A 26223-nucleotide genomic window follows, 5' to 3' on the forward strand; every position below is an offset into this window, starting at 1 on the left:
GGCTGATTCAGAACGATACACTTGAGTATCGGTATCGGCATCGCCCCGATACACCTGAACGGTGAGCCAAACGATACAGGTTCGAGTCCGATACTGAAAACATTGCTTATAACCCTCTATGAATTTGGGTAAAGGTAAATAAACTTCAATGTTATAACCTTTTAAGCATGAATTTTAATTATAAAAAAATAACGTTCTATGTTTTTGTAAAATTAACTCAAAAGAGAAAAGGAAAACCCACAGCAAATTAGGCACTTAGAAACGGGATGCATCATAGAGTTGATTATCCTCATTGAGGAAGAGGAAGAGGAGGAGGAGGAGGAGGAGGAGGAGGAGGAGGAGGAGGAGGTGGTGTTATCCTGAGGTTGTTGAGATCGCCCTCTTCTTTCCATTTCCCTACTCTCTCTCTCTCTCTCTTATGGTTTTATCGTTGCACGAAAATCTTATGAAACCCTAGCGATCCTTCCAGAGGAAGACGAAAGGGAATAGGATGGAAAGCGGATGATTTTCGCACCTTGTGGTGGAAAATGGAGGGATGGGCAGATCACGGTGCCAGCAGCAGCAGCAGAGGCGCAGGGGAGAGCGTCATCACCAACTACGGCCGGCGCAAGAGCTCCTGCGGTTATTGCAAATCTGGCAGACAAACCAGCATCGCTCACGGTAACCCCCTTCTTCTTTTTCTTTCTTTTTTTTCTTTCTTCTTGGGTTTTCGTTTCTTTGCTCTCTTGGCGTTCCGTCTGATCCGATTTGTTGGTGTTCTTGCTTTAGTGACGATTGCTCGATTAGGTTGAATTCTTGTATCTGATTGATCGATATATCTGCTTTATACTAATCTCGTGTTTCATTTTGGATTATGAGATTCATTATTTGCTTAAACTCAACATTTGATCACGATTTTGATGTGCTCAGAGAATTGTACCGCATTCTCAATCGTTCAAAATGCTCGATTTTCAATTATTTACTGTAAATCATGTTCTCGTTGCTTGTTTGTAGATCATGTTCTTGTATTCGATCCGGGGATTATGCGGCGCTAATATTACCGAGTTCCTTGTTGGGATGATTCATCTAACAGTCAGCGAAAGCTTCATTTCCCTTTTTTTTTCATCTCTTTAAAAAAAATCCAATTAATTACAGATACGGTGCTTCCCTGGTATGGTTTCTAGTCGGATTTATGATGAGATCAGATCTAGAAGCTCATGGAGGCTACAAATCACAAGGAAATTTCAGTTTATGGATTAGTAAAGTTTCCACTCATTTGACTAGAATTTAGATGAATCATATAATCTCATAGTTATTTGATCCTTTTCTGGAATCAACTGCAAAAATATGAATAACTAATTTGAAGAAGGCTCCTTATGGTCCAATTCTTTCGAGCAATCAATTAGTTATTATTTAGCAACTTCTTTTTTTTCCTGGTTTCTTACGTGAGTTGATTTACTTGTGATCAGCTGCATCTGTATCATCCTTGCATATCGCCACGTTAACTCATGCATTCTCTTTCTTATGAGATAGTGAAACAAAGATGCCGTTTGACGTTTCTATTTTGCTTGATATAAGGTGTAGATAATTAGCTGTTCTCTTATCCTGAAAATTTCATTGACTGAATGGCTAATGGTGTCTTTTCTTGGTTTTGGTTTCTTCCAGCTTGTTTATGGGTTAGCTGGTTTAAGAAGATTCTCTTTTTACAATTTCATCTTGATCACTGTTGCTCAGGACGCTTCTTGTTCTGAGTTCAAGTGATTCCAATTTGACTTGGTTCAATCAGTTACTTGCTACACTTGTAAATGTACATCCATGGCACTTGGAGTTGTTGTATGATTGGTGCATTACACTGACTATTGATGGTTGCTATTGATACGTGTTGTTCTTTCTTTCTTGACACACTTTATTTGTCATTTATTTCCTCAGGTTTATGGGCTCACAGCATCACAGTGGATGATTACCAAGGTGTGCCTTTGTCCAAGAAATTACTGACATTGCGATTAATGTTATTCCAAAGATAATTTTTTTTTAGATTTCTACTAAATTTCAGTAAACTGTACTGGATGCTGTTGTGATTTGCCTACTAAATAGGGATAAAATGGGATGGACTGAGTAGGTTGTGTATCTGAAATATGATCAGAAGTAAGGTTCATCTTCCTGTTCAGATTGGACCTGGTTGGGCTGGTTTATTTCTTTTTTATTCAGGTTGGGCTTGGACCCTTAGTTGATATGAGTATTGGGATGTTGGTTCTGAATTTTGATCATAGTGACTAATGCTTCCTGGTGGGAATTTAGAGTTGACAAGTTTTCTTTATTTTTCTCAAGGGAAAGTTCTTGATTTTCTTTTTTGTGAAAATTTTGTGCAAATAAAAAAAAACTGCTGGGCTATGTCACATGGATACTCCATTTTGACTGCCGTTACATATCCCTTTATATACAAGTCATACTGGAAACTTCATAAAAATGACTGTATCCTCGTATCTGCAGCCGTATCCATAGCTTCTGGGCATACAGCATGAGTAAAGACAAATTTTTTAAATGAAAATAGTTAAGTACAGAAAGTATGGATCTATTTCTTTTACTTCAAAGCATACATAAAACACTGATTAAAATCTAATACTTTTGTGTAAGACATCACACAAAATGGTAAAGTTGTACTATTTTCAGAATAGCACCATCATCTATGACGATGGTGCTAATCACCTAGCATCAGCATTTTTGATAGCTTGTTTTGTCATTATACTTGATCATGGATGAAGTCTCACTTTTTGTATTATCCTTCATTATGTTTGGAATCCTCTCTGATCTTCTGGAAGTGATTTTTCTGTAGATGTCCCCACTTGAAGGGGGTTGATTGAGATAATTAACTGTTCTTTTTTCTTCAACTTAGTCTAGAAAACAGAAAGCTGTATGAAATAGAACTAACTTATTAGAATAAAACATGTAAAAATTAACAAAGATTTTTACTTGGTTTAGAAAAAAGTTTACTAAACTGGATGCTGCATGAGCATTGCCTATATCAAGTGTGGAATCTCAGAGAACCTTTGACATAAACTAAAATGATACATACCTCGAAATTGAACTGATTTAGAGATCAAGGATGTTAGCACATGGTCATCATGCTTGGTCGAACTTTGTCTCTTGTATTGTTTGTATTAGATAATGCCTTGTGTGGATTTATGTTTGAGAATGAACAAATCATTTTGCGTTAATGGTTATTATTGTATCATATAGTTAATTTAGGATTTTGAATGAAAGGTTTTTTAAAACCCTTATAGGAACATGATACATCTTTTCACATGTTGTAATAGGTCCTGCCCATTAGGGGCACTTTTGTACTTTTATCTTTCTTTTTTCTTTTTTTAAAATTCTTGTTTCTAACTGTTGTGACTGGCCCAACTAGCCGTTGGCCCTGTAAGAATCTACCAAAGTTGCATTCAGCTATCAAGGAATGTGAGGAAAAGGAGAGAGAGAAAGAGAATGCTCAAAACGGCAGCCACTAAAGAGATGGCTAGCCCTAATGCTTTATTATGCAACATATATTACAAAGGGTTTAAAATATAACAAAATAACAGAGATGCCATTACATAAAAAAAACACTCTAAGAATAATAAGACACATTGATCTAGATCCGATGACGTCAAAAGACATTTTATCACCCTCCCTCAAGTTGTGCATGGTCATGGACCATGGACAACTTGTTCTTTAAGAACCAAAATTGATGCTTTGTTAGGCCTTTGGTGAACAAATCTGCAACTTGGCTTTCTATACGAATGTGACGAGGCTCAATCTCTTTGTCTTCAACCTTTTGTCTGATGATCTATCTCAGTATGCTTTGTACGACCATGCTGTATAAGATTATATGCAATGTTAATAGTACTATGATTGCCACACGACAAAATTTATTGTGAGATTCTTTCTCCGAGATCTGCAAGAAGATGTCTGACCCATGTAGCTTCAGCTGTCCCAGCTGCCATAGACATATATTCAGCTTCAGTACTGGACCTGGTAATGGCTCTTTGTTTCTTGCTACTCCATGACACTAGATTTTTTCCAATAAATATACAATATCCAGAAACAAACCGCCTTTCATCCAGATCGTCAGCCCAATCCACATCAGTATAAGTGATGATTGTTAGAAAATGGTACTCCACCGTCAATCACAAGAGGAAGAGGAGTAGAGAGGGAGGCGTCGGTGGCTGCAGAAAACCCAATTAAGGTCTGCGGTATTGGCTTCACATTAAATATATGCTGATACAAATATTAGGGTACGAAAATACCCATTACATAACAACATAAAATTATATTATGCCATTAATGAACATGTGTTAAATTAAAACCGAGTTGGGTCTGGATCCTGAGATCCAAACCCAATCGTGAATGACATCTTTTCACCCTCCCTCAAGTTGTATATAGTTTTGAACCATGAACAACTTGCCTTTTAACATCCAGAATCTGTTCTTGATAAGCCCCTTTGTAAACAAGTCAACAACTTGATCAGCAATTCGAACGAATTCTGGTTCAATTTCCTTCTCTTCAACCTTCTGTCATACAAAATGTTGATCAATTTCAATATGCTTGGCATGACTGTGATAGATGAGATTAAATGACATGTTGATGGCACTTTGATTGTCACACAATAGAATACATTTAGAAATTGACTCTCCTAGTTCTGTCAATAGGTGTCTGATCCATGTTACTTCGGCTGTAGCAGTTGCCATTGATCTATATTCAGCTTCTGTGCTCGACCTGGCTATGATCTTTTGTTTCCTACTGCTCTAGGAGATAAGATTTAGGCCAATGAAAACACAATATCCTGAGACTGACCTACACTTATTTGGATCTCCTGCCCAATCTGCATCTGTGTAAGTAAGAAGTTCATGCATGTGATGACCATGCATACTCTTTCTGTACACAAGACCATCTCCAATAGTTTCCTTCAAATATCAAAGAATGCGTTTCACAGCTTTCATATGCCCAATATGCTGTTCATGCATGAACTAAGATACCTGATTGACGGAATAAACAATATCAGGCCGAGTGAAGGTAAGGTACTGAAGCATTCCTACTATCGTGCAATATCCTGTAGGGTCCTCATACAGATCTCCATCTTGTGAACTGAGTTTTTGATGAAGTACACTAGGTGTGCTCAGGGGCTTGCAATCTGTCATACCTGCTCTGCTAAGAATATCAATGATATACTTATGTTGAGTAAGTATCATGCCTTCAGTAGTCCTATCAACTTCTACTCCAAGAAAATATCACATTTTACCAAGATCCTTCATCTTGAATCTATGATTCAAGAGTTCTTTAACCTGATCAATATGTTCATTAGAGTTACCTGTAATGATAATGCCATCAACATATATCAATAACAGGATATCTATGTCTTTACATTTGAATATGAGAAGAGAATGATCAAGAAGAGACCGACTAAAACCATATTTTTCCACTTCAAGAGAGAAACTGTCAAACCAAGATCAAAAAGCCTGCTTCAGGCCATATATAGCTCTCTTTAACTTGCACACATATTCTTTGGAGTTCCCTTCTCCAAACCCAGTGGTCTGCTCTATTCTATGTATACTTCCTCCTTCAGAGTTTCACGTAGAAACACATTTTTCACATCTAGTTGGCTGAGAGTCCACTGATGCTCAACAACCAATGATAGTATGACTCTGATAGTGCCCATTTTTACCACCGGACTGAAGGTCTCGTCATAGTCTTGTCCTTGCTCCTGTGTGAAACCTTTGACAACCAATCTAGCCTTGTATCGCTCGATAGTACCATCAGGCTTATATCAGGGATGGTGAAAAGATGATGATGTGAGCTTCAAGATGGAATCAACAGGTTGAACACGAGAGGAAGGATTCTCTTAGAACGCGTACATATTCCGTTGTCGTTTTTCTTCAGCGAACGTTTTCCTCGTGTGAAGGTCCTTAACATAAATAGAAAAACGAGTAAACTCAACTGAAGCATTAATGCCATCGACAAGCTTAGAGACTGAAACAATATTTTTCTTGATATTAGGAGCATGAATGACATTTGAAAGAGCAAGGGAAGAGTTGGACATAGGAATTATAAAATTTTCAATGTGTGAAATATGGTGATGAAACCCATCTCCAGTGACAATGCTATTTCTACCAACATAAGGAACAAGATTTAGGAGCTTACCAACATCACCAGTGACATGAGTGGCTGCACCAGAATCAACATACCAAGTATCTTGATCATTCTGTTTGATGTTCAATTCAGCCAAGGCAGATAATAACAACTCTTTGACTTCTCCAGTATTCTTCAATGTATTTGTTCTCTTTCTTGTCTCCAATTGTTTTCCTCTATTTTGTGGGTTATGCCACCAATTTGCTATGATGTGCCCCCTTTTGTTGTAGAGAAAGCAAGTAGGTATTGTCCTTTGCCTTTGTAAATTAGGGGGCATACTGGGAGTAGGTAATATTCCACGGGCTCCTTGTCCATTCTTCTTTTGACCACCCATTTCCCGAGATTCATACCCGTCACGTCCTCGACCATAGGTAACTCCTGTGGCAAGAACATCGTGTGCTCCAATGGGGTTGTGAATACCTTCGGAGAATCCCTTCAAGGTCATCTCATACTGTAAGAGCTTAGCACATAGGTCTTTAAATGTAGGTAAGTCTGGCAAACACAGTAAAGAAGTAACCATCATGTGATAATCGGGTCCTAGCCCGCTCAAAGTCTACTGCACCATATCTTTGTCACTGACCACACAACCCACGATGGCCAACTGATCCATGATAGTCTTCATTTTGTTTAAGTACTCCATGACAGTCATGGAGTCCTTCCTTAACATTTGAAACTCTTTCTTTAAAAATAAAATTCTAGTCTGAGAAACTTGAGAATATGTCTGAACAAGACGATGCCATAACTGCATAGCTGAACAATCATCTGGGATTGCCACAAGCACCTTCTATGACAAAGTGAAAGTGATGTAGGCAACCAAAGCCTGATCTTGCTTCATTCAGGATACATACTCTGGATTTCTAACAAAAGTAATTGAAGTGTCACCCTCCCTATTCTTGCTTTCTTGTGATATGAACTCTGGAGGAATAGGAACAGAGCCATCCAGATGTCCAGAAAGATCCCGACTCCTTATGAATGGGATAATTTGTCTCTTCCAGGTTAAAAGATTGGAATTGTTCAGTTTCTCAAACACAAGCTGACTGAGAAAGTTGGAAGAAAGGCCATATTGCGAAGAAGAAAATGAATCCATCGTCAATGGGAAGCGGAAAACGAGGAGGATTAAGAAACCGGAAAGAGAAGTCACTTTAGAGCAAACAAAATAAAAATTTAGAACAAATAATTGAATTTCAGAGAACTCGGCTGCCTTTTTTTTTTTTTTTAAAATAATAACCTGCAGATTCGAGGCAGAAAAAACATAATAAGCAGTAAAGGAAAAACTGCTCTAAAGGAAAATAAGTATTCAATTCGTAAGAAAACACGTTAATATGAAAATAACATGTTTTCTTTAACGTGGTTTCTTTCTAAATGAGAAAATTCCAAAGTAGAAAGGAAGATAGAGTGATATTAATCAATCAAGGCAGAACACAGATCGTGTTCAGGTCAGATTCTATTCTGACGTCTATATGGAAGAAATAAAAGAACGAGTTTGACGTGATTTCAATCTTTGAAATCACGCAAACATGAATTTTGATATTTCAGCATATGCAATAGTACGAAAGAAAAAAAAACAGTGAGAGAAGAAACAAACAGGAGAAGAAGAAATCGAATATTTTGGATTGTGAAGGAAAAGAAGAAACAATATGAACCAAGAGAAAAATACCTTAGAAGAGGGCAAAGGGGCTGGACTGAGTGCTCATAGGAGAACACGATCTTCCAGGAAGGATCTATAGCTCTGATACCATGTTAGAAAATGGTACTCCTCCATCAATCACAAGATGAAGAGAAGTATAGAGGGAGAGAGGCGTCAGTGGCTGGAGAAAACCCAATTAGGATTTGCGGTATTGACTTCATATTAAATATATGTTGATACAAATATTAGGGTACGAAAATACCCATTACATAACAACATAAAATTACATTGTGCCATTAATGAACATGTATTAAATTAAAACCGAGTTGGGTCTAGATCCTTAGATACAAACCAAACTGTAACGCCCCGAAATCTTAACCCAAAATTTTGAGGATTTTTTTTTTCTTTTTGAAACAACGGAAACAAGTCATACTATAAGGTTAAGCATTCCGGAACATTAAAGTGGGGAGCAAACCAAAATCATTTATTTCATTTCAATTTCAATGAAAATTAACATCAGAGTTTCTCGAACCATCCCTGGAACAATAAATCCAAAATCTCGATCGAAGCCTCATTCCGCATCCGCTCATAAACTCTACTCTTTACCTGAAAAATGATAAATTTATAGGAATTAGACTACAACTGTCTAAGTAGGAATTACTGTAATTTTCTTGCAGATATATCATGTGTCAAGTATGTGGTGCGGGTGCCGATTGTGATTTTCAGCATATACAAGAATAAGTCTACGCTACGACAGTCAATAATGTATCAGAAGCTAACTGGCAGGTAACATCGTTAGCACATTTAAATATCCCGTAACCATAGATATGAATTCGTGTAATGATTCAGAGGAATGCAATTATGACAATTACATAATTCAGGTATGCATTCATACAACATGGTGCATCTATTAGGCATAAAAGAACTTTAATCAATACCATGAATTACAACTCAAGTAGAATTAGGCATTTAAGATGCCTTAGAAGTTAAACATCATGCATCCATCAAACATATAACAATTAAGGGAATAGATAACATATGCATGTTCTAATGCATAGCATGAATATGCATCATTTATGTGCAATGCATGAATACTTTATTATCTTTCATAAAAGTTTTCCTTTCTATATGCATGCCTTATTAAATGCATACAACTTTAAGTTCATTTTTTTTAATTACCATTTCCCGCGGATACACCCAATGGGTACAATCCCCGATGTTAAGTTAGGTTCCCAGGGTAACTTAGCATACAAATTTGTATTTTATTACTGGGTTCCAAACTCAGCCCTCGACCGAATCACCTTCGGAACATTAGACCTTCACATCTAATGTCGGGGACACCAGGAATACCCCACGCCCACAAGTGTCACTTTCTTGGTACAAAAAACAACAACTGTGTCAAACACACCACCTCTAGGTAAAATGACACTCTCCCTAAAACCGTGGTCAGGAGAAAGAACCTCAATATCGGGTTCAGGGGACAAAATAAAGCACACAGAGTTTTTGTTTCCTCAAAGTCTTTCCAATACCGGATCTCTAAGATCTCTATTCTCCAGATAGAAGATCCCAGAACATATATTACACTGTTCTTAATTATTATATTTTTATTAAAGTTAATTCTTTAAGTTTGCAACACCATATGCAAAAGTAAAGCGAAAACCCGCATCCTCCCTCGCGGGGACCTTTACGGGACTCCAGCTCGTAAGGATAACAAGAACAGTGTAGTAGTGTGCCATACCAACTTGTGTGGTTTAAGTGATGCAAATAAATATATATGAAAACCAACACAACTCACGGCTCTCCAGGCCGGTGATGGTCCCTTTAGGCCATCGATGCATCACATATCAAAACCAGAGTAATGTGCTATTTATAACACTAAATTAATGTGCCAAATGCATGTGCATCCATGCAAAACAAAGCCATTCATAAGTACGTAATTTCTCAAATCATATTCATCTTTGCCATGTATATCCTTGCATCAACATACATGTATCCGTGTGAAGGCATACTCCCTTGAGTGTGTGTGAGTACATAAAATGCATATTCTTCTCAAGTTTGCATGCTCACGTCGTTTGCATGATCATAACAAACATTGCATAAGCATATTACTACATGTCCCATCATGTGCACACATACTTGTCAATGCATATTTTTCTTTATAAGAAACGTCAAAAATGCACATTTTCCTTCAAGTGTGTGTAACTATTAATGTCCTGGTTCGGTTTAGAAATGCCATATGCCCATCAACACAAATTTCTATCAAGCTGCACCAGACTGTCAATGCAAAATTTTATTAAGTGTATGCCTAACTTTTGCATAATTTGGTCAAGATTCTTAACACTTATATTTATATATATTTATAAATGTATTTAAAGAACAAAGGTCTCTCTTCATTAAGAGGTTCACACCCACCCAGCCGACCCAGTCGACTAGTGTCTGTCTCAAGCAATGATGGAATCAAGATCCCATCTATTGCCCATGGTATACCATATTATCTTTTTAAATTAGATGAAAGATAATGCAACATTTTTTGTCATCCTTTTCATATCCTGCTGCCTAACCTTCTTATAGTTACAATTTTAATAAGAAGAAGATCATCAGATATAAAGCCTGATGTTACACTTCACAAGCAAAGAATTAGATTCAGCTACTGCTAATGTTTTTTTTTCTTCAGCCAAGGAGATGAAGTTGGAAGTACTATACATATATAATGATGCCCACACACATGGATACCCACACAGGCACTGGTCCCCGCACCCTTAAGTTTAGTGGTTTGCATCATTGTTGAAGAATGTGAAGGCAAGTGCACATACACAGAAATGAAGTTTTAGAAGTATAAAATTTGTGTGAAATTTTCTCCTCTTTGAGTTGTTGCACCCTTTTCAAGGAGATTATTCTTGCAGTCATGTCTTTGGAAATATTAGCTTTCTTTAAGGCTATGCAATTAGACCGACAGTCATCCATGTGTCTGCTTGGACATAAAGGCTTCTAAAATTGATATCTTGGTCATGAACTATGTCCACTGGATTCACTAGGCAAGCATTCTATGTCGATACCTAATTGCAAATTCGTAATTTCCAGAATAATGTACAATATAGATATAACAATTCACACTGGTAAGGATATTCATAAGCTTTGAATTGCAGTTCATACTCCAAGTTTCAACTTATCATCAATGCTAGTAGTAGCCTATAGCTTTCTTGCAACACACTATTTCTATCACCAATCACATAGATCATGGAAACTGGTTAATAATAATCCTTTACTTTCGCAGGATCAAGACTTAATATTCCTCATAATGTGCATGTTGTTGGCCATTGTTGCACTATATATCTCACCAATTCATCCTATTACAATATATTAGATGATTACAAATTATGCCATGCACCATTATTTATCATCATTAACATTTATGATAGGTTCCATAACGACACATAGATCAGTAACATGCTGGTTTTGGTTTTCTTTTGCTTTACCCAAAGAAATATGCCGCTCCTACAAAAGTTAAAAGAGTATCAAAAAACATTCACAACTAACACCGAATGTAAAGCAACCGAAATATGCTACAAACAAGGTTATTTATAGCTTCATCATCTACGAAACCTCAGCATTAAGAAATTTTTTTTACACTATAATATACTAACAAAATTACAGTTTACAACCTTAAGTTGACATAATAATAATATCCATAACTTTATAGAAGAACAAGCACTAATATTTAACAGAAGCAAATCAGATAGGTTGAATAACACAGAATATATACAGATGCAAACAATTGAAATTCCCTACCTGCTAAATCATTTACGCATAGCTTAGAAAATATTTATTTATTTATTTATTTTTTTCAAGGTTATACTTCCACACTCATAGAGCCAGTCTTAACATGAGTTCCAGATTTTTTTCCTAAATCCCAAGAATCCGGGAACCCCCTAACAAAAAAAAATCGCAGGCTATTAGGGTGCTATTAGGGATCCAAGAACCCCATAACAGAATTCAGAGAAATTTATCAAAACTTGAACCCCCCTTTTTATTATACGAACACCCCATAGCGTATTTGGATTTTCACAGAAGCCGAAATCGAAAGGTACTCCCCCCTGAAATCGAAAAACTGAAAAACCCCCAAATCGGTGATTTGGGGTTTTTCAGTAGCATCGGCCCCAAGATGAAATCTGAGGCACAGACACCCGGTTTGGGCTTCCCTAGTAGTCTAAACCCCCAAATCAACCGATTTGGGGTTTCAGACAACCCACATCGACTGCTCGAACACGCTCAATGCCTAAACAAGTAAAAATAATAGTAAGACCTACCTCGATTGAGCTTTTCTGACGTTCTGGAGGATATTGTTATCAAGAGAGGGTGGTTCGTCGGTTTTGGTTGCTCCTACCGAGATTTGGGTGCAGTCGTGCTCTCTTTGTCACTACGAAAGGAGGTCAGCGTCGTTGGCACCGCCGCACGCAGAGGAGGAGTGAGGGACGTCGGAAGAGGAGACAGAGAGTGTGGGGGAGGAAGAGAGAGTGGGAGGAGAAATCCGAGAGGGAGAGGCAGAACCAGGAAGGCCGAGGTTCTCTCCCCCTTTTAACGAGAGGCGACCCCCCCGGCGGTTACACTCCCCTCCCCCTTTCTGTTGCTTGGATGTGTGTTAGGGTTTTGAACCCTAACACACCCTCTTATCGGGCGGCCCGTATCGGGCCATACCCTCTTCTTCTTTCCTTTTTGTTTTTTTTTCTTTCACTTTATAGGGTACGGGTCGAGTCCGCTTCTGAGCCCCGCGACCCGTGACTCGGGACCCGACAGTAAAGTGGATCCGTGTCCGGTTTTGAATGTGGATCCGATCACGTTATAAAGGTGGATCCACAGGTTAGATCCAAATGGGTCCAACTGTGACTCAAACTCAAAATAATTTTATTTATTTCTTTAATTTTTTTTATTATTATATATATACTAATTTACATAGGTATGATTCTTATGGATCCGGGAAGCGGATCCTAGGCCCAGAACACATAAATCCTACCTAATTGCATAAAAATTCACATAAAATTTTCGGTTATTACCAGGGTTACCGGAAGCGCCTAGCTAAAAGGGGAAGCGCGAAACGTCGCGCTTCCGAAGCGTGGGGGGAAGCGTCCCCTTTTTTGGGAAGCGCGCTTCCCTTTAATGGGGGACACACTTCCCTTTAATGGGAAGCGCGCTTCCCATCACGCTTCCCCCACGCTTCCCCTATTTTTTTCAATTTTTTTTGTATTTTTTATTTTTTATTTTTATTTTTTTCGCTTCCCCCTCGCTTCCGAGACGCTTCCTAGGTCGCTTCCGAGACACTTCCCGAATCGCTCCTAAGTGGTCCCACGCTTCCTCGCTTCCTAAAATTTTGAAAGTGCCTCGCTTCCCGCTCCCGCTTCCCGCTCCCGCTTCCCGTATCGCTTCCCGCTCCCGCTTCCTCAACTGGCAACCATGGTTATTACATCCTTTCCCCCTAAAAAGAATTTCATCCCCAAAATTTCTAAGAGACTCTTTGTCCTGAATAACCTTCACTTATTCCTATTTCTCAAAATGACCCCATCTTTCCACCGAAGACCCAAACATAACCTCAAATCAAGGTCTAGAATCTCTCACAGAGTGGCCCTTCTATCCATAAAAGAAACAAACATGTCATTATATCAAGATTTAAAATCAATAATGATCAGATTCTGCTACAACTAAAGGCCAAATCTATTGATTCATGACAAGCTATCTCCATCAATTTTGGCATATCCGCCTCAGGTTCCCAAGTGCACTCCTCCAGCCCGTGATGTTGCCAACACACTTTCACGAACGAAATCGTCCTATTTCGCAGCGTCTGTTCTTGACGGTCTACAATCTTCACTGACCTTTCCTCCGTAGTCAAGTCAGGCTGCACCTCGATCACCTCATAGTGAATCACACCTGAGGGGTTAGGTACATACTTTCTCAACATCGAGACATGGAATACATCGTGGATCTGCGAAAACTGAGGAGGGAGCGCTACTCGATACACAGTCTCCCCAATGCGTCCAAGAATCTCGAAGGGTCCAACATACCGAGGACTCAGTTTCCCTTTCTTTCCAAACCAGAAGATGCTTTTCGTAGGCGAAATCCGAATAAACACGTGATCGCCAACCTCAAAACTGAGCTACGTCGCCGATCAGCATAGCACTTCTGCCTACTTTGCGCTGCAATCAACCTTTGTCGGATTGAACACACCTGGTCTGCATAATGCTGGATGCTTTCAGGAGACTCCACTGCTCTCACTCCAACCTCATCCCAGCACATAGGGGATCTACATGGTCGGCCGTACAAAGCTTAATACGGGGCCATGCCAATACTGGCATGAAAACTGTTATTGTATGAAAACTCTGCCAGCTTCACATGTTCGTCCCAATCGCCTACCCAATCTAAAGTAGATGCTCTCAGCATATCCTCTAGCGTCTGGATCGTACGCTCCGACTGTCCATCCGTCTGTGGGTGGAACGTAGTGCTAAACTTCAACGTAATGCCTAAAGCCTTTTGAAGCTGGCGCCAGAATCAAGATGTGAAACGCGGATCTCGATTTGACACTATCGAATGCGGCAGCCCGTGAAGTCTAACTATCCCATCCACGTAAAGATCGGCCAAACTCTCCAAACTCTGACTGATTCTAATCGAGAGAAAATGGGCACTCTTCGTCAAATGATCCACTATTACCCAAATGACATCGTCGTCAGGTCTTAGGTAACTCTACTATGAAATCCTTCGAGATGTCATCTCACTTCCACTCTGGAATCTCAAGAGGCTCCAAAAGTCCACCAGGTCTCTGGTGTTCAATCTTCACCTGCTGACAGGTGAGACACCGGGACACGAACTTCGCGATGTCCCGCTTTATCCCGTTCTACCAGTAAGTCCTCTGAAGATCTTTGAACATCTTGGTGGAACCAGGGTGAACGAAATATCTAGACCTTGAGCTTCACTCATCAGCTCCTCCCGCAATACTTTCAGAACCCACCATCTGTCTTCAAACATGATGGTTCCGTCCCCCCTCTCGGCGAAACTGTGCCTCTGGCTTTTGGGCACTCTCACATAGCTTCTCAAAATTCGGATCGACTGACTGAAGCTCCTTGATCCGATCTATGATCTCCGGTCTTGCCTGCATCCTCGCACAAAGGATGCGTCTAGAGTCACCCGCAAAAGGCTGCCATCTGGCAAACTCCTCAATCAAATTCCAACTGCGTCCAATCATGCTAGCTGTTGTGACCGGCGCCTTTCTACTAAGCGCATCTGCCACTACATTCGCCTTACCAGAATGGTAAGTGATGGAGAAGTCGTAGTCCTTTAAGAACTCCAACCACCTACGCTGCCTCAAATTCAAGTCTCGCTGTGTAAATATATACTTGAGGCTCTTGTGATCGGACATAACCTCAAATTGTTCCCCATAAAGGTAGTGATGCCATATCTTCAATGCGAAGACCACTGCCGCCAATTCCAAATCATGCTTGGGGTAATTCTTCTCGTGCACCTTCAATTGTCTAGAAGCATGCGCTATGACCTTGTCGTGCTGCATGATGACACAACCTAGTCCGGTCCCCGAAGCATCACTGTACACGACGAAGCCACCCATCCCAGAAGGCAATGTCAAAACTGGTGCTGTGGTCAACCTGTTCTTCAGCTCTTGAAAACTGTCCTCACATCGAGGTGACCACTCAAACTTTACTCCTTTCTGCAACAGTCGAGTCATAGGGGCAGCTATACGCGAGAAGTCTTCAATAAATCGATGGTAGTAGCCCGCCAATCCCAAGAAAATTCTGATACCAGTCGCCGTCTTTGGTTGCTCCCATGACAAAACAACCTCTACCTTGGCTGGGTCAACTTCCACGCCCCTCTCGGATATCACGTGACCGAGAAACATCACCCTATCAATCCAAAACTCGTACTTTGAGAACTTAGTATAGAGTTGATGTTCTCTCAGTGTTTGTAATACGATTCGTAGATGCTCTCGGTGTTCTTCCACACTCTCCGAGTAAATCAGAATGTCATCTATGAACACGATGACGAACGAATCCAGCCATAAACTAAAAACCTGATTCATCAGGTCCATAAACGCTGCAGGGGCATTGGTGAGTCCAAAGGACATCACTAGAAACTCATAATGCCCATATCTGGACCTGAATGCTGTTTTCAGAATGTCCTTCGTCTTGATTCTCAACTGATGGTACCCAGAACGAAGGTCGATCTTCGAGAACACCTTTGCCTTCCTCAGCTGATCGAACAAATCATCAATCCTCGGTAGTGGGTACTTGTTCTTCACCGTCACTTGGTTTAACATACGGTAATCGATACAAAGTCGCTTTGAACCATCATTTTTCTTGACAAAGAGGACCGGTGCACCCCAGGGAGACACACTCGGCCTGATAAAACCTTTGTCAAGAAGCACCTGTAATTGCTTCTTCAGTTCTACTAACTCAGCAGGTGCCATGCGATACAGAGCTCGAAAAACTGGTGCCGTACCAGGCACTAGCTCGATCGAGAACTCAATTTCTCGATGCAGCGGTAAGCCCGACAAGTCTTTCGGAAAGACATCCGAAAACTCGCGGACAACATCTAACTGCTCCAAGGGTGTCGCCTGACTATCTTGAGCAGACACACTGGCCAAGAACACCATGCAACCCTGCTTGTGGTACTTGGAGACCTTTAAAGCCGAGACGATCTTCACCTCGCTTGCCATCCCGGTCGAATAGAAGGACAATGCAGACAAATCGGGACGCTCTAAGATAACTTTCTTACCCTGGCATTGTAGGGTAGCATTATGTCTAAACAACCAGTCCATACCCAGAATGACATCATAAAACGTCATATCTAGTATGACCAAGTCGACAAACAACTCATACCCCTCGATCACAATGCAAACTGCCGGAAAGTACTTCCCGCAAGAAGAGGATGCACCCATAGGTGACATCACATCAAGAGCCTTTTCAAGGCTAGAAGGAACCAAATCAAACAATTTCGCGAATGAAGCAGAAATAAAACTATGGGTTGCGCCTGAATCAAACATCACACATGCAAAGTGATCAACGACTAAGAAGATACCTTCGATCAGGTCAGTCTGATCGCCTTGAGTAGCTGTTGTAGCTACGTAGACTCGCCCATTGGTCCTGCGTTGACCTTGTTGTTGTTGAAGCTTCTGTTGGTGCTGTTGCGGTGACTGTTGCTACTGCTGGGGTCGACCCTGCTGTCGCCCATCATGGGTCTGTTGTTTCTTGCCACCTTGTACCTTTTCGCCTGCCGGTGGATTCTTTCTCTTCCTGCCCGAAGAACCATCTCCGTTGCCACCTCCTTTCTTAAATGTAGCCCTGGACTTCTCCCAATCCTTGGTCAGAACGATAGCCGACTCGATCACATCGACCAAAGTAGTAGGTCGACTCGTCAGGACGCGAGTCTGCAACCCCTCCTTCAATACGTGCACATATTTCGCCGCCCTCGCCTTCTCACTCTTGAAGAGATTCAGACAGTACCTCTCGAGGTTCCAAAATCTAGTAGTGTACTTCACCAGACTCATGGTCCCCTGAGTCAAATCGAGGAACTCTCGTTGCATCTGTTCCTCGACATAAGAGAGAAAGTATGCATCCAGAAACTCCTCTCTGAATGTCTCCCAGGGAATCTCGTCCCAATCGGCGAACTTCACCCTTCGCAAGGTGTCCCACCACTTCTTGGCATCGCCCTTCAGACAGTACGTGCCAAAAGGTGTCTTCCTGTCCTCGGGGACAGGTAGGACGTTGAACGCCCACTCCATCTCCTCGACCCAACTCTCTGTTGCCTCTGGGTCGACCTTTCCTGAAAAGGTAGGCGGGTCCAACTTCAGAAACCTTTTGAAGGAAACGCCGCCCGCGTTTAAAGCAATATCGACAGGAGGGTCACGAGCTGCTACCTGTGCGGTTGACTGCAGCCTGTGCCGCCTGTATGGCCTGAGCCGCTTGCACCGCCTGTGCTGTCTGTGTCGCCTGAGCCGTCATGGTCTTGGTCAGGGTATGAATGACTTCCATCATAAAATTCCTCTGCTTCTGCCAGTTTGCGGGAGCAACAGTAGAGGATGAAGTACCTCTGGGTGAATACGACATCTACAACGCACATACGTTTCACAAAATTAGACCCTCTCCGATCTTACCCCCCTTGGGGTCGATCCCGTACAAATACCTTCAAAGATCACATACGATTACTAGTGTATTCTATAATGAAGTTTACTTATACATACAATCAAGCGTACTAAATGTCAATGCTTAAATGAAAGTATTTAAATAACCTTACCAGTGAAGACGATTGCTTTGGAGTCCGATACACGACTTGCTGACACTTCAAGATAGGGTTCACTTACCAAAATTTAAAACTTATTGCAAAAAAGATAATAAAAGTGTTAGATTCTGTAGTGGCTCCGATACCAGGTGAATGACATCTTTTCAATGATCTCATGTTCATTATTGTCAATCCAATTTCTTTGATAAAGAAGACCATCACAAATAGTTTCTTTCAAAAATCTTAAAATTCTTTTCACGGCTTCAACATGACCAGTTCTTGGTTCATGCATGAATTGAGAAACTTGATTAACAGAATATATGATGTCTGGCCTGATAAAGGTGAGATACTGAAGCATTCCAACGATACTCCGATATTTTGTCGGATCATCATATAAGTCTCCATCATTAGAACTTAGTTTTTGATGCAGAATACAAGGTGTGCTTAGGGGTTTACAATTAGACATACCTGCCTTGCTCAAAAGATCAAGACTATATTTATGTTGAGTAAGAGTTAAAATATCATCTCTTCTATCCACCTCAACCCCGAGAAAATACCTTAAGTCACCAAGATCTTTCATCTTGAAATTTTGCATCAATAGTTCTTTCACAATCTGTATATGAATGTTAAAACTGCCTGTAAGAATCATGTCATCAACATAGATGAGTAAAAGAGTAGTGACATCCTTATCCTTGAAAATAAAGAGAGAATGATCAAGAGAGTATCTGCGAAAACCATAGTTTTGAATTTTGAGAGAAAAACTCTCAAACCAAGAACGAGAGGCTTGCTTTAATCCATAAAGAGCTCTTTTCAATTTACAGCCATAATCCTTGGGTTTTCCTTCAGCATATCCAGGAGGTTGCTCCATAAAAACTTTTTCCTTCAAATCTCCATGTAAAAAGACATTTTTAACATCAAGTTGACTTAACTGCCAACCATAATCAACAGCCAGATATATAACAACCCGTATTGTCCCCGTCTTAACAATAGGACTGAAAGTTTCATCATAGTCTTGCCCATATTCTTGTGTGAAACCATGTGCCACAAGTCTTGCTCTGTATCTTTCAATGCATCCAACAGGTTTATACTTAATTTGATAAACCCATTTGCACCAAACAACATTTTTTTTTCTAGGTCTAGGAATAATTTCTCAGACTTGACATTCATGAAGTGCTTCCATTTCCTCGTTTATAGCCTCTATTCATTTATGCGATTTAATGGCTTGATGAAAATTAACGGGTTCATCATGTTTCTCTACTTGAGACATAAACAACTGAAAATCCATAGAAAAATTATCATAGCTGACCCATCTTTGAATAGGATGACGTACCCTTTCTGATTTTCTCAAAGAAGATTGACTCATACCTTGCTCAACATTGTCCATGACATTATCTCTTGCCCTTCTTACATAAACTTGACCAGAAAATCTTTGGAATTCTCTAGGCACCTCATTTTCAGAAGGATGTGAAGGTTCGAGACATTGTTCATTTGAATTCAATTCTTCACAAAATGGTAGACGAGATCTTTTTTCACTCTCAAACAATTCAGCACTTAACCCGGGATCATAAACTTCAACATTTTGAAATGAGTTCTGATCTTGGACTAATGACATGCTCTCAAAATTTTGTTCATCAAAGACAACATTTCTGAAAATCTTGATACATTTGGTCATCGGATCATAACATCTGTAGCTTTTATAATCATCCACATATCCAACAAACTTGCATTTCACAGCTTTATCCTGAAATTTATTCCTCAAAGATTTGTCAATATGAACATAACAAGCGCAACCAAAGGTGCGCAAGTTGTTATAATTAGGATGCTTTCCAAGAAGGGTAAAATATGGGGACTTGTCTTCTAAAATTCTCATGGGAGACGAGTAATCACATGTACTGCAGTATGAAAGGCTTCTGTCCAAAGATTAATAGGGAAAAAACATGAATCTATCACTTAGGATAAAATTAGTAGCCTGACCCTCTTAACTCCATGGGCTGGAGATCATCCGAGTCATTGTCACTCGAAGCATAATAACCATTCAAAGGTTTCACAGAGTTTTGTGCCACTTACACCCTCAAAGATAAGCCCATTTGTGTAGATGGATTGCAAATTATTGTTTAGAGAGTTTATCATATTACCTCACATGTGCCTAATTAATCTGACATGGATGGCTCAGTAGCCCAAATTACCCATGAGCATCTACCTCTCAAGTGCAGTTCTATTTCTTTAATTGCTCAATCATTTATAACTTATTATGCTCGGGTATAAAAAATCAAACAAGCATATTGCCTGTAAAGGCGATCCCAGTAAATGTGTGCATGGTATTTTTCATAGTACGATGCATTGTTGCACAACAAGGTTTGCCATAAATCCCAACTCATCCATCAGTATACGAGTATGTCTTATAGTACAACAATGATAATAATTAAGTCAGTTTTAAAAAAGATCAACACTTTTATACATGAAAACCAGCAGGGGTATTTAAGAAATTATTGCAGTCAAAACGATTTTTTGAACCTCAAGTCGAGGTGAATCCAGGTTGTTCCCAGATGCATATCGGAGAACTTGATGCACGTGCGATTGAAGTCCACATAATCGAAGTCCCGCATATACCCATTCAAAACAAATTTAATTGCGTAGTTCTGAATCATATAAAAACTCTTCTTTTTGAACAACTTTTAAAGTTCAAACTATGCAGAAAATTTCTTGTTTATTTTGCAAATTATCGTATGCATGTGAACGTAAAATCTCACACATGTAGACGTAAATCTCTTGTTTATTTTGTAAATTATCAGATGCATGCGAACGTCAAATCTCGCACACATGTGAACGTAAATCTCTTGTTTATTTTGCAAATTATTGATGCATGAGAACACAAAATCTTGCAAACATGCAAACATAAATCTTTTTTTATGTTGCAAATTATCGGATGCATGCAAACGTAGAATCTTGCAAACATGCGGATATAAGTCGACATAGGAAACATGCATTCGTAAGTCGAGATATGAACGTGCTTTTGAAAAAAAAATTAAAGCACGCATACACACTTAAATGTGTGCGTACGTAAGTAATCACACATAATCTAAATAAAGCAAGCGTATACAAAACTGCATACATAAATAGATGCATGCGTAATTTAAATAAAATTGCATCTGCATAAATGCCATTGTAAATAAATACATGCATAATTTAAATAAAGCAAGCATATGCAAAACTGCATACGTAAATAGATGCACGCATAATTTAAGTAAAGTAGCGTACACAAAATTGCATATTTTAATAGATGCACACATAATTTAAATAAAGCAACATCCGCATAAATGCCATCATAAATAAATACGTGCGTACACAAAACTGCGTACATAAATAAATCGTACATATGTATGTATGTGTATATATATATATACGTATATCAGGACTATACAATATTTTTATACCTCGAAGCACGTGCAATTCCTTGGCGAATCAAAATGTAGGCAGAGGCTCAATCATGCTTTGTAATTCGTGCCACTCGAACAATAATGTGCATCTGTTGGTCATGGGAACAAATCACACCCTGGTGAAGGTGGCAGTGGTGCAGTTCCCGAAGCAATTGCGACTACGGGGCCCACCCGACCCGGTGGCAATTTGCGGGCCACACCCCCCTTCCTTTTTCCTTTCTTTTTCCCTTTTTCCTTTCTTTCTTTTTTCTTCATTTTCTTTTCTTTATTTTTTCTTTTTCTTTCCTTTTTCTTTTCTTTTTTTCTTTCTTTTCTTTTTTTCCCCTACTTACCTCTCACGGCAAGGGAACCAAGCGAGCTTGGTTTGGCCCAGCCGAGAGGGACTGTATTGGGCTGAACTGAGCTGTCTCGGTTTAGCCCAGCCGAGAAGCAGAGAGAGGGGAAGAGTTGGGCTCTTCCTCTTCGTCGGAAAAAAAAAACAGGAAGAAGAGAGAGGGGGAAGAGTCGGACTGACTCTTCCTCTTCTCTAGAAAAAAAAACAGAAGAGGGGGGAGGTGGGGGTCTGTGCTCAGCAGAGAAGAGAGGGGAAAGAGAGAGGCAGAGAGGAGAGGGCAGCGACCCTCTTTGGGCTGCCTTTGGTTGAGGGGTGGTGCAAGGGGATATGGCAGGGAGGTGGGTGCTCCGACTGAGGGGAGGGCTTCAGCAGGGAGGCACCAGATCAGGCAGGCCTCCCACGAGGTAGAGGTGGTCAGGTGGCTGTGGGTGGCACCGTGAGGTGCTCACGGTGGTGGTGTGTGCCATCGAGAGAGAGAGAGAGAGAGAGAGAGAGAGAGAGAGAGAGAGAGAGAGAGAGAGAGAGAGAGAGAGAGAGAGAGAGAGAGTTACCTGCCAAAGATGCGAAGGGTGGGGGGAGGGTAATGTTTTTAATTGGAAACTTTAAGGGGAGAGGGGTTTAAATAAAGGGTGAGGCGGTGGGTTACAGTGGGTTGGGTTGGATCCTGGGGTGTGGTTCGGTAGAGAGCATGAGGTTGGGTGTTATGAGAGAAAAACGTGTGGTGGGTTGGATCCCTTGGATCCAACCCATATGGTTGATCAATATGATAGGTTGGGTTGGGTCCAAATGGACCCAACTCCTATGGTTTGGGTCTCATTTGGAACTTGGATCCAACTATATATATATATTCTATCATTTTTGTATTAATGTGAATTGGGTCCATCTAATGGATCCAATTCGATTTAAAAGGATCCTAATCCATGTATATATATATATATATATATATATATATATATATATATATATATATATATATATATATATATATACTTATTTATTTGTTTAGAATCGGTCCGTCTATGAGGATCCAATTCTAAACCCAATGTGTTTGTCACTTTGGATTTTCCCTGGATCACATGGGTGCGGGTACAGGTGCAGAGCAATTTCAAATATTTTGGACACGGGGACACGACTATATATATGTATATATATATATATATAAAATATATATATATAATATATATATATATATATATATATATATATATATATAACAATAATAAGACTCGGCCAAAGTTGTGCCCATTAGGGGACACGACTATATATATAACAATAATAAGACTCATCTATATATATAACAATAATAAGACTCGGCTATATACATATTTTTTTTTAAAAATATATAAGATCGATTTTTTTTAGTTTTTATAAGTCTTTTGCCCTTAAAAAATGGACAAAAATAGACTCAGTCAAAGTTGACCAAGTCCAAAATGTGGACAGACTCGGCCCCAGTGCTTTGATCGAGTCCGACACTTGGTTGACCGTGTTCGCCCCGTGTCCGAAGCCGCACCCGTGTCGAGGCGTGTCGACGCGGGTGCGTCGACCTTATAGCCGAGTCTGTGTGACTTAGATCCAAATCCTAATCCTATGGCTTGAGTAATCTGGATCCCTACCTAGATCCAAATTGGAAGTTTATTTTTAACGTGGATCATGTCAAATCGAATGGATCTGAATTTAAATCATATTGGTTTATGAATTCAGATCTCTTTCTGGATCCAAACTCAATTAACTTGGAGATGCAGTGGATCCTAGGCATCCCAAATGCACATTTTGAATTGGGTTTCATGGGGGTTGATCTTCGTGGATCCCCCATTGAGATCCAAATCCAAAGATGTTTAGAAAGCTCATATTATCTTAAATAACTATAAAATCCAAAAACAGCCAGTTAATTATCCAAAAAAATACCAGGATAATCCCTTATTATTTCAGAAAATCCAGAAAATTTGTGGACTTTACAAGTGGCTTGTGTATTGCCCTAGTGGCTTTGTGTTAGTGCTTGTATTTGAGGCTTCATTACATGGTATCAGAGTACTTGGTGTTTAGACCCTTGGGCAATTACATCTTTTCACATGTTGTAATAGGTCCCCCCCATTAGGGGCACTTTTGTACTTTTATCTTTTTTTTTAAAAAAAATATTCTTGTTTCTAGCTATTGGGACTAGCCCAACTAGCCGTTGGCCCAATGGCTAGTAAGGCTAGCCTTCTTGCCTCTTACTTCTATTTAAATGGGATCCCTCCCATTATGTATGTGGGCTTTTCTTAGGTGAATAAATTATTATTTTTATATATTTGTGCTCCCTTGAGTGTTATTTGTGAGCTATTATGAAGTGAGCCCTTATTGCCTTGTGTTGCCTATTAGTGGCTTGTTTATTGCCCTAGTGGCTTTGTGTTAGTGCTCGTATTTGGGGCTTTATTACATGGTATCAAAGCACTTCTTTAGACCCTTGGGCCTTGTTGCTCGTGGTGATCATTCTTATTTTCATTCTTCTGCACTTCTTCTCTTCTTGCTCTTTCTCTTCGTCATGGCCGAAAAGAATTCCAAAATTAAGCTCTTATTCAAATTGAATTGATCAAACTATTTGATGTGGGCGGCCACAATAAAGAACCACCTTAAAGAAAAAAACATTGGGGTTATGTGTGTCACGGTTCCCAAACCACAACTCAAGATCACAAAGGAGGAGATTAAGAGAAGGCTCTTATTGGAGAGAAAATAGAAAAAACCATTCAAGATTATCAAGTAAAGATGGAAGATTGGGAAAGTGAACATGCCAATATTTTTGGCGTGGTTGATGAGCAACGTGAAATTAAAGATTTGTGCCAACCTTGCTAAGTTCAAGAAAGCTAATGAAGCTTGGATATTTATGAAAGACATGTACACTCAAAGAGATCTTATTAGACAATATTTTTTGTAAGAAAGAGTAAAATCCACAAAGCAAGGAGACATGAGTGTGTGCGACTATTATAACACTTTATCCCTTTTGTGGAATGAACTTGCTCTATTTGAACATCAATGGGAAGGAACTGCCAATGAGTTAATGCAATGGCAAATTGAAAATAAGTATTTCTTTCAATTTCTTCATGGTCTTCACTCGAAATTTGAATAAGTTTGGGCCTCTTTGCTTCATAGAACATCTTCTCCTCCCTCTAAATAAATCTCTTGCGAAATTATGTCAAGAAGAAACTTGCCTCTCTATGACTAAAGAAGAAAATGAGGTGCATGCTGTATCAAGATCAAAGAACATACAAGCTTAATCATTTTGGGAGGCAAAACAATGGAGGTACGAGAAAAATTATGTCACTTTTGCAATGAGCCGAGATATATCAATCCCGATTGTCCTAAGCTCAAAGGGAAAGTTGTCTCTGTTGGAGAGAAATCAACCAAAGCAAGTGATGATTCAAAGAAAGAAGGTGATCTTAAGGATTTATCCATTGCTCAATTGGCTGAAGCTCTCCAATAATTCTTGAAGTCTAACACCTATTCCATCCACATCCGGCTTCACGGTCTCATTTTCAACTCCTCCCAGTATGTCTTCATGGATACTTGACTTAGGAAGTTCTTTTCACATGACACCTAATGCATCTCTACTATCCGATCAATGCACCAACTCTCATACATCTTTTATTTCCATCACCGATGGATTATCTTTGAAAATAAAAGACATTAAAAATTTAAAAAAAGTTTTGCAAAACTCTAAAGAATTTTTTGTTCCCAAAATTGAACTTAAATTTATTTTTCGTTTCCCAAATTTTTGACCATGGTTGTAGAATCTTTCTCACCTACAGGTTGTTTTGTGTAAGATCTCCAGTCAGGGAAGCTGATTGGGCAAGGCCATAGGAGAAGAGATCTCTATACTGCATGGATTTTTTGTCTCTCTAAATATTTTTGTACTCATGTTCAAAACAATGATATTGCTACTTGGCACAAAAGACTTAATCATCCAAGTGCCTCTAAATTATATATTTTTCTTTTTTTGGAAATATTTTGTAATGATTGCATTCTTAGTCATCCAAATGATAGTTTTGTTTTTGAGAGACCTTTCAAATTGGTGCACTTGGATGTGTGAGGACCTGCGCCTGTCTTGTCGAAAGTTGGATATTCTTATTATGTTAGTTTTGTTGATGATTACACTATATATGCATGAATCTACTTCCTTAGGTTCAAATCAGATGTTTTCACCTATTTTAAAGACTTTCACATGTTTGTCAAAAATCAATTTCAAACGGAGAATACCTGTCAAATTAATTTCAAAATTATTTAAAACAAAATGAGATTATTCACCAACGATCTTGTCTAAAAACTCTACAACAAAATGGTCTTGCGAAAAGGAAACATGGGCATATAATTGAGACAACTAGAACCCTAATAATTTCAAAGGACGTTTTTAAAAACTTTGGGCCGAAACCACACTTACT

General features: G+C 39.5%; 1 protein-coding gene across 3 annotated transcripts in view; it reads left to right on the top strand.

Annotated features, from left to right (window-relative positions):
• Positions 1-286: 286 nt before the first annotated feature.
• LOC149840034 (arginyl-tRNA--protein transferase 2-like) overlaps positions 287-26223 on the top strand; it is a 72054-nt gene continuing 46117 nt past the window's right edge. The window contains exons 1-3 of one of the 3 annotated variants that reach the window (XM_090002993.1): positions 287-364; positions 458-660; positions 1909-1947. In XM_090002993.1, coding sequence (XP_089859119.1) covers positions 528-660; positions 1909-1947 — 172 coding nt within the window. In that variant the 5' untranslated portion in view covers positions 287-364; positions 458-527. Of the gene's footprint in view, positions 661-1908; positions 1948-26223 lie in introns of all 3 variants that reach the window. The other 2 variants (XM_090002992.1, XM_090002994.1) reach the window with 2 other exon arrangements.

The sequence above is a fragment of the Nuphar pumila genome, chromosome 4, assembly GCF_984573655.1.
Source record: "Nuphar pumila chromosome 4, dmNupPumi1.hap1.1, whole genome shotgun sequence".
NCBI classification, from domain to species: Eukaryota; Viridiplantae; Streptophyta; class Magnoliopsida; order Nymphaeales; family Nymphaeaceae; genus Nuphar; species Nuphar pumila.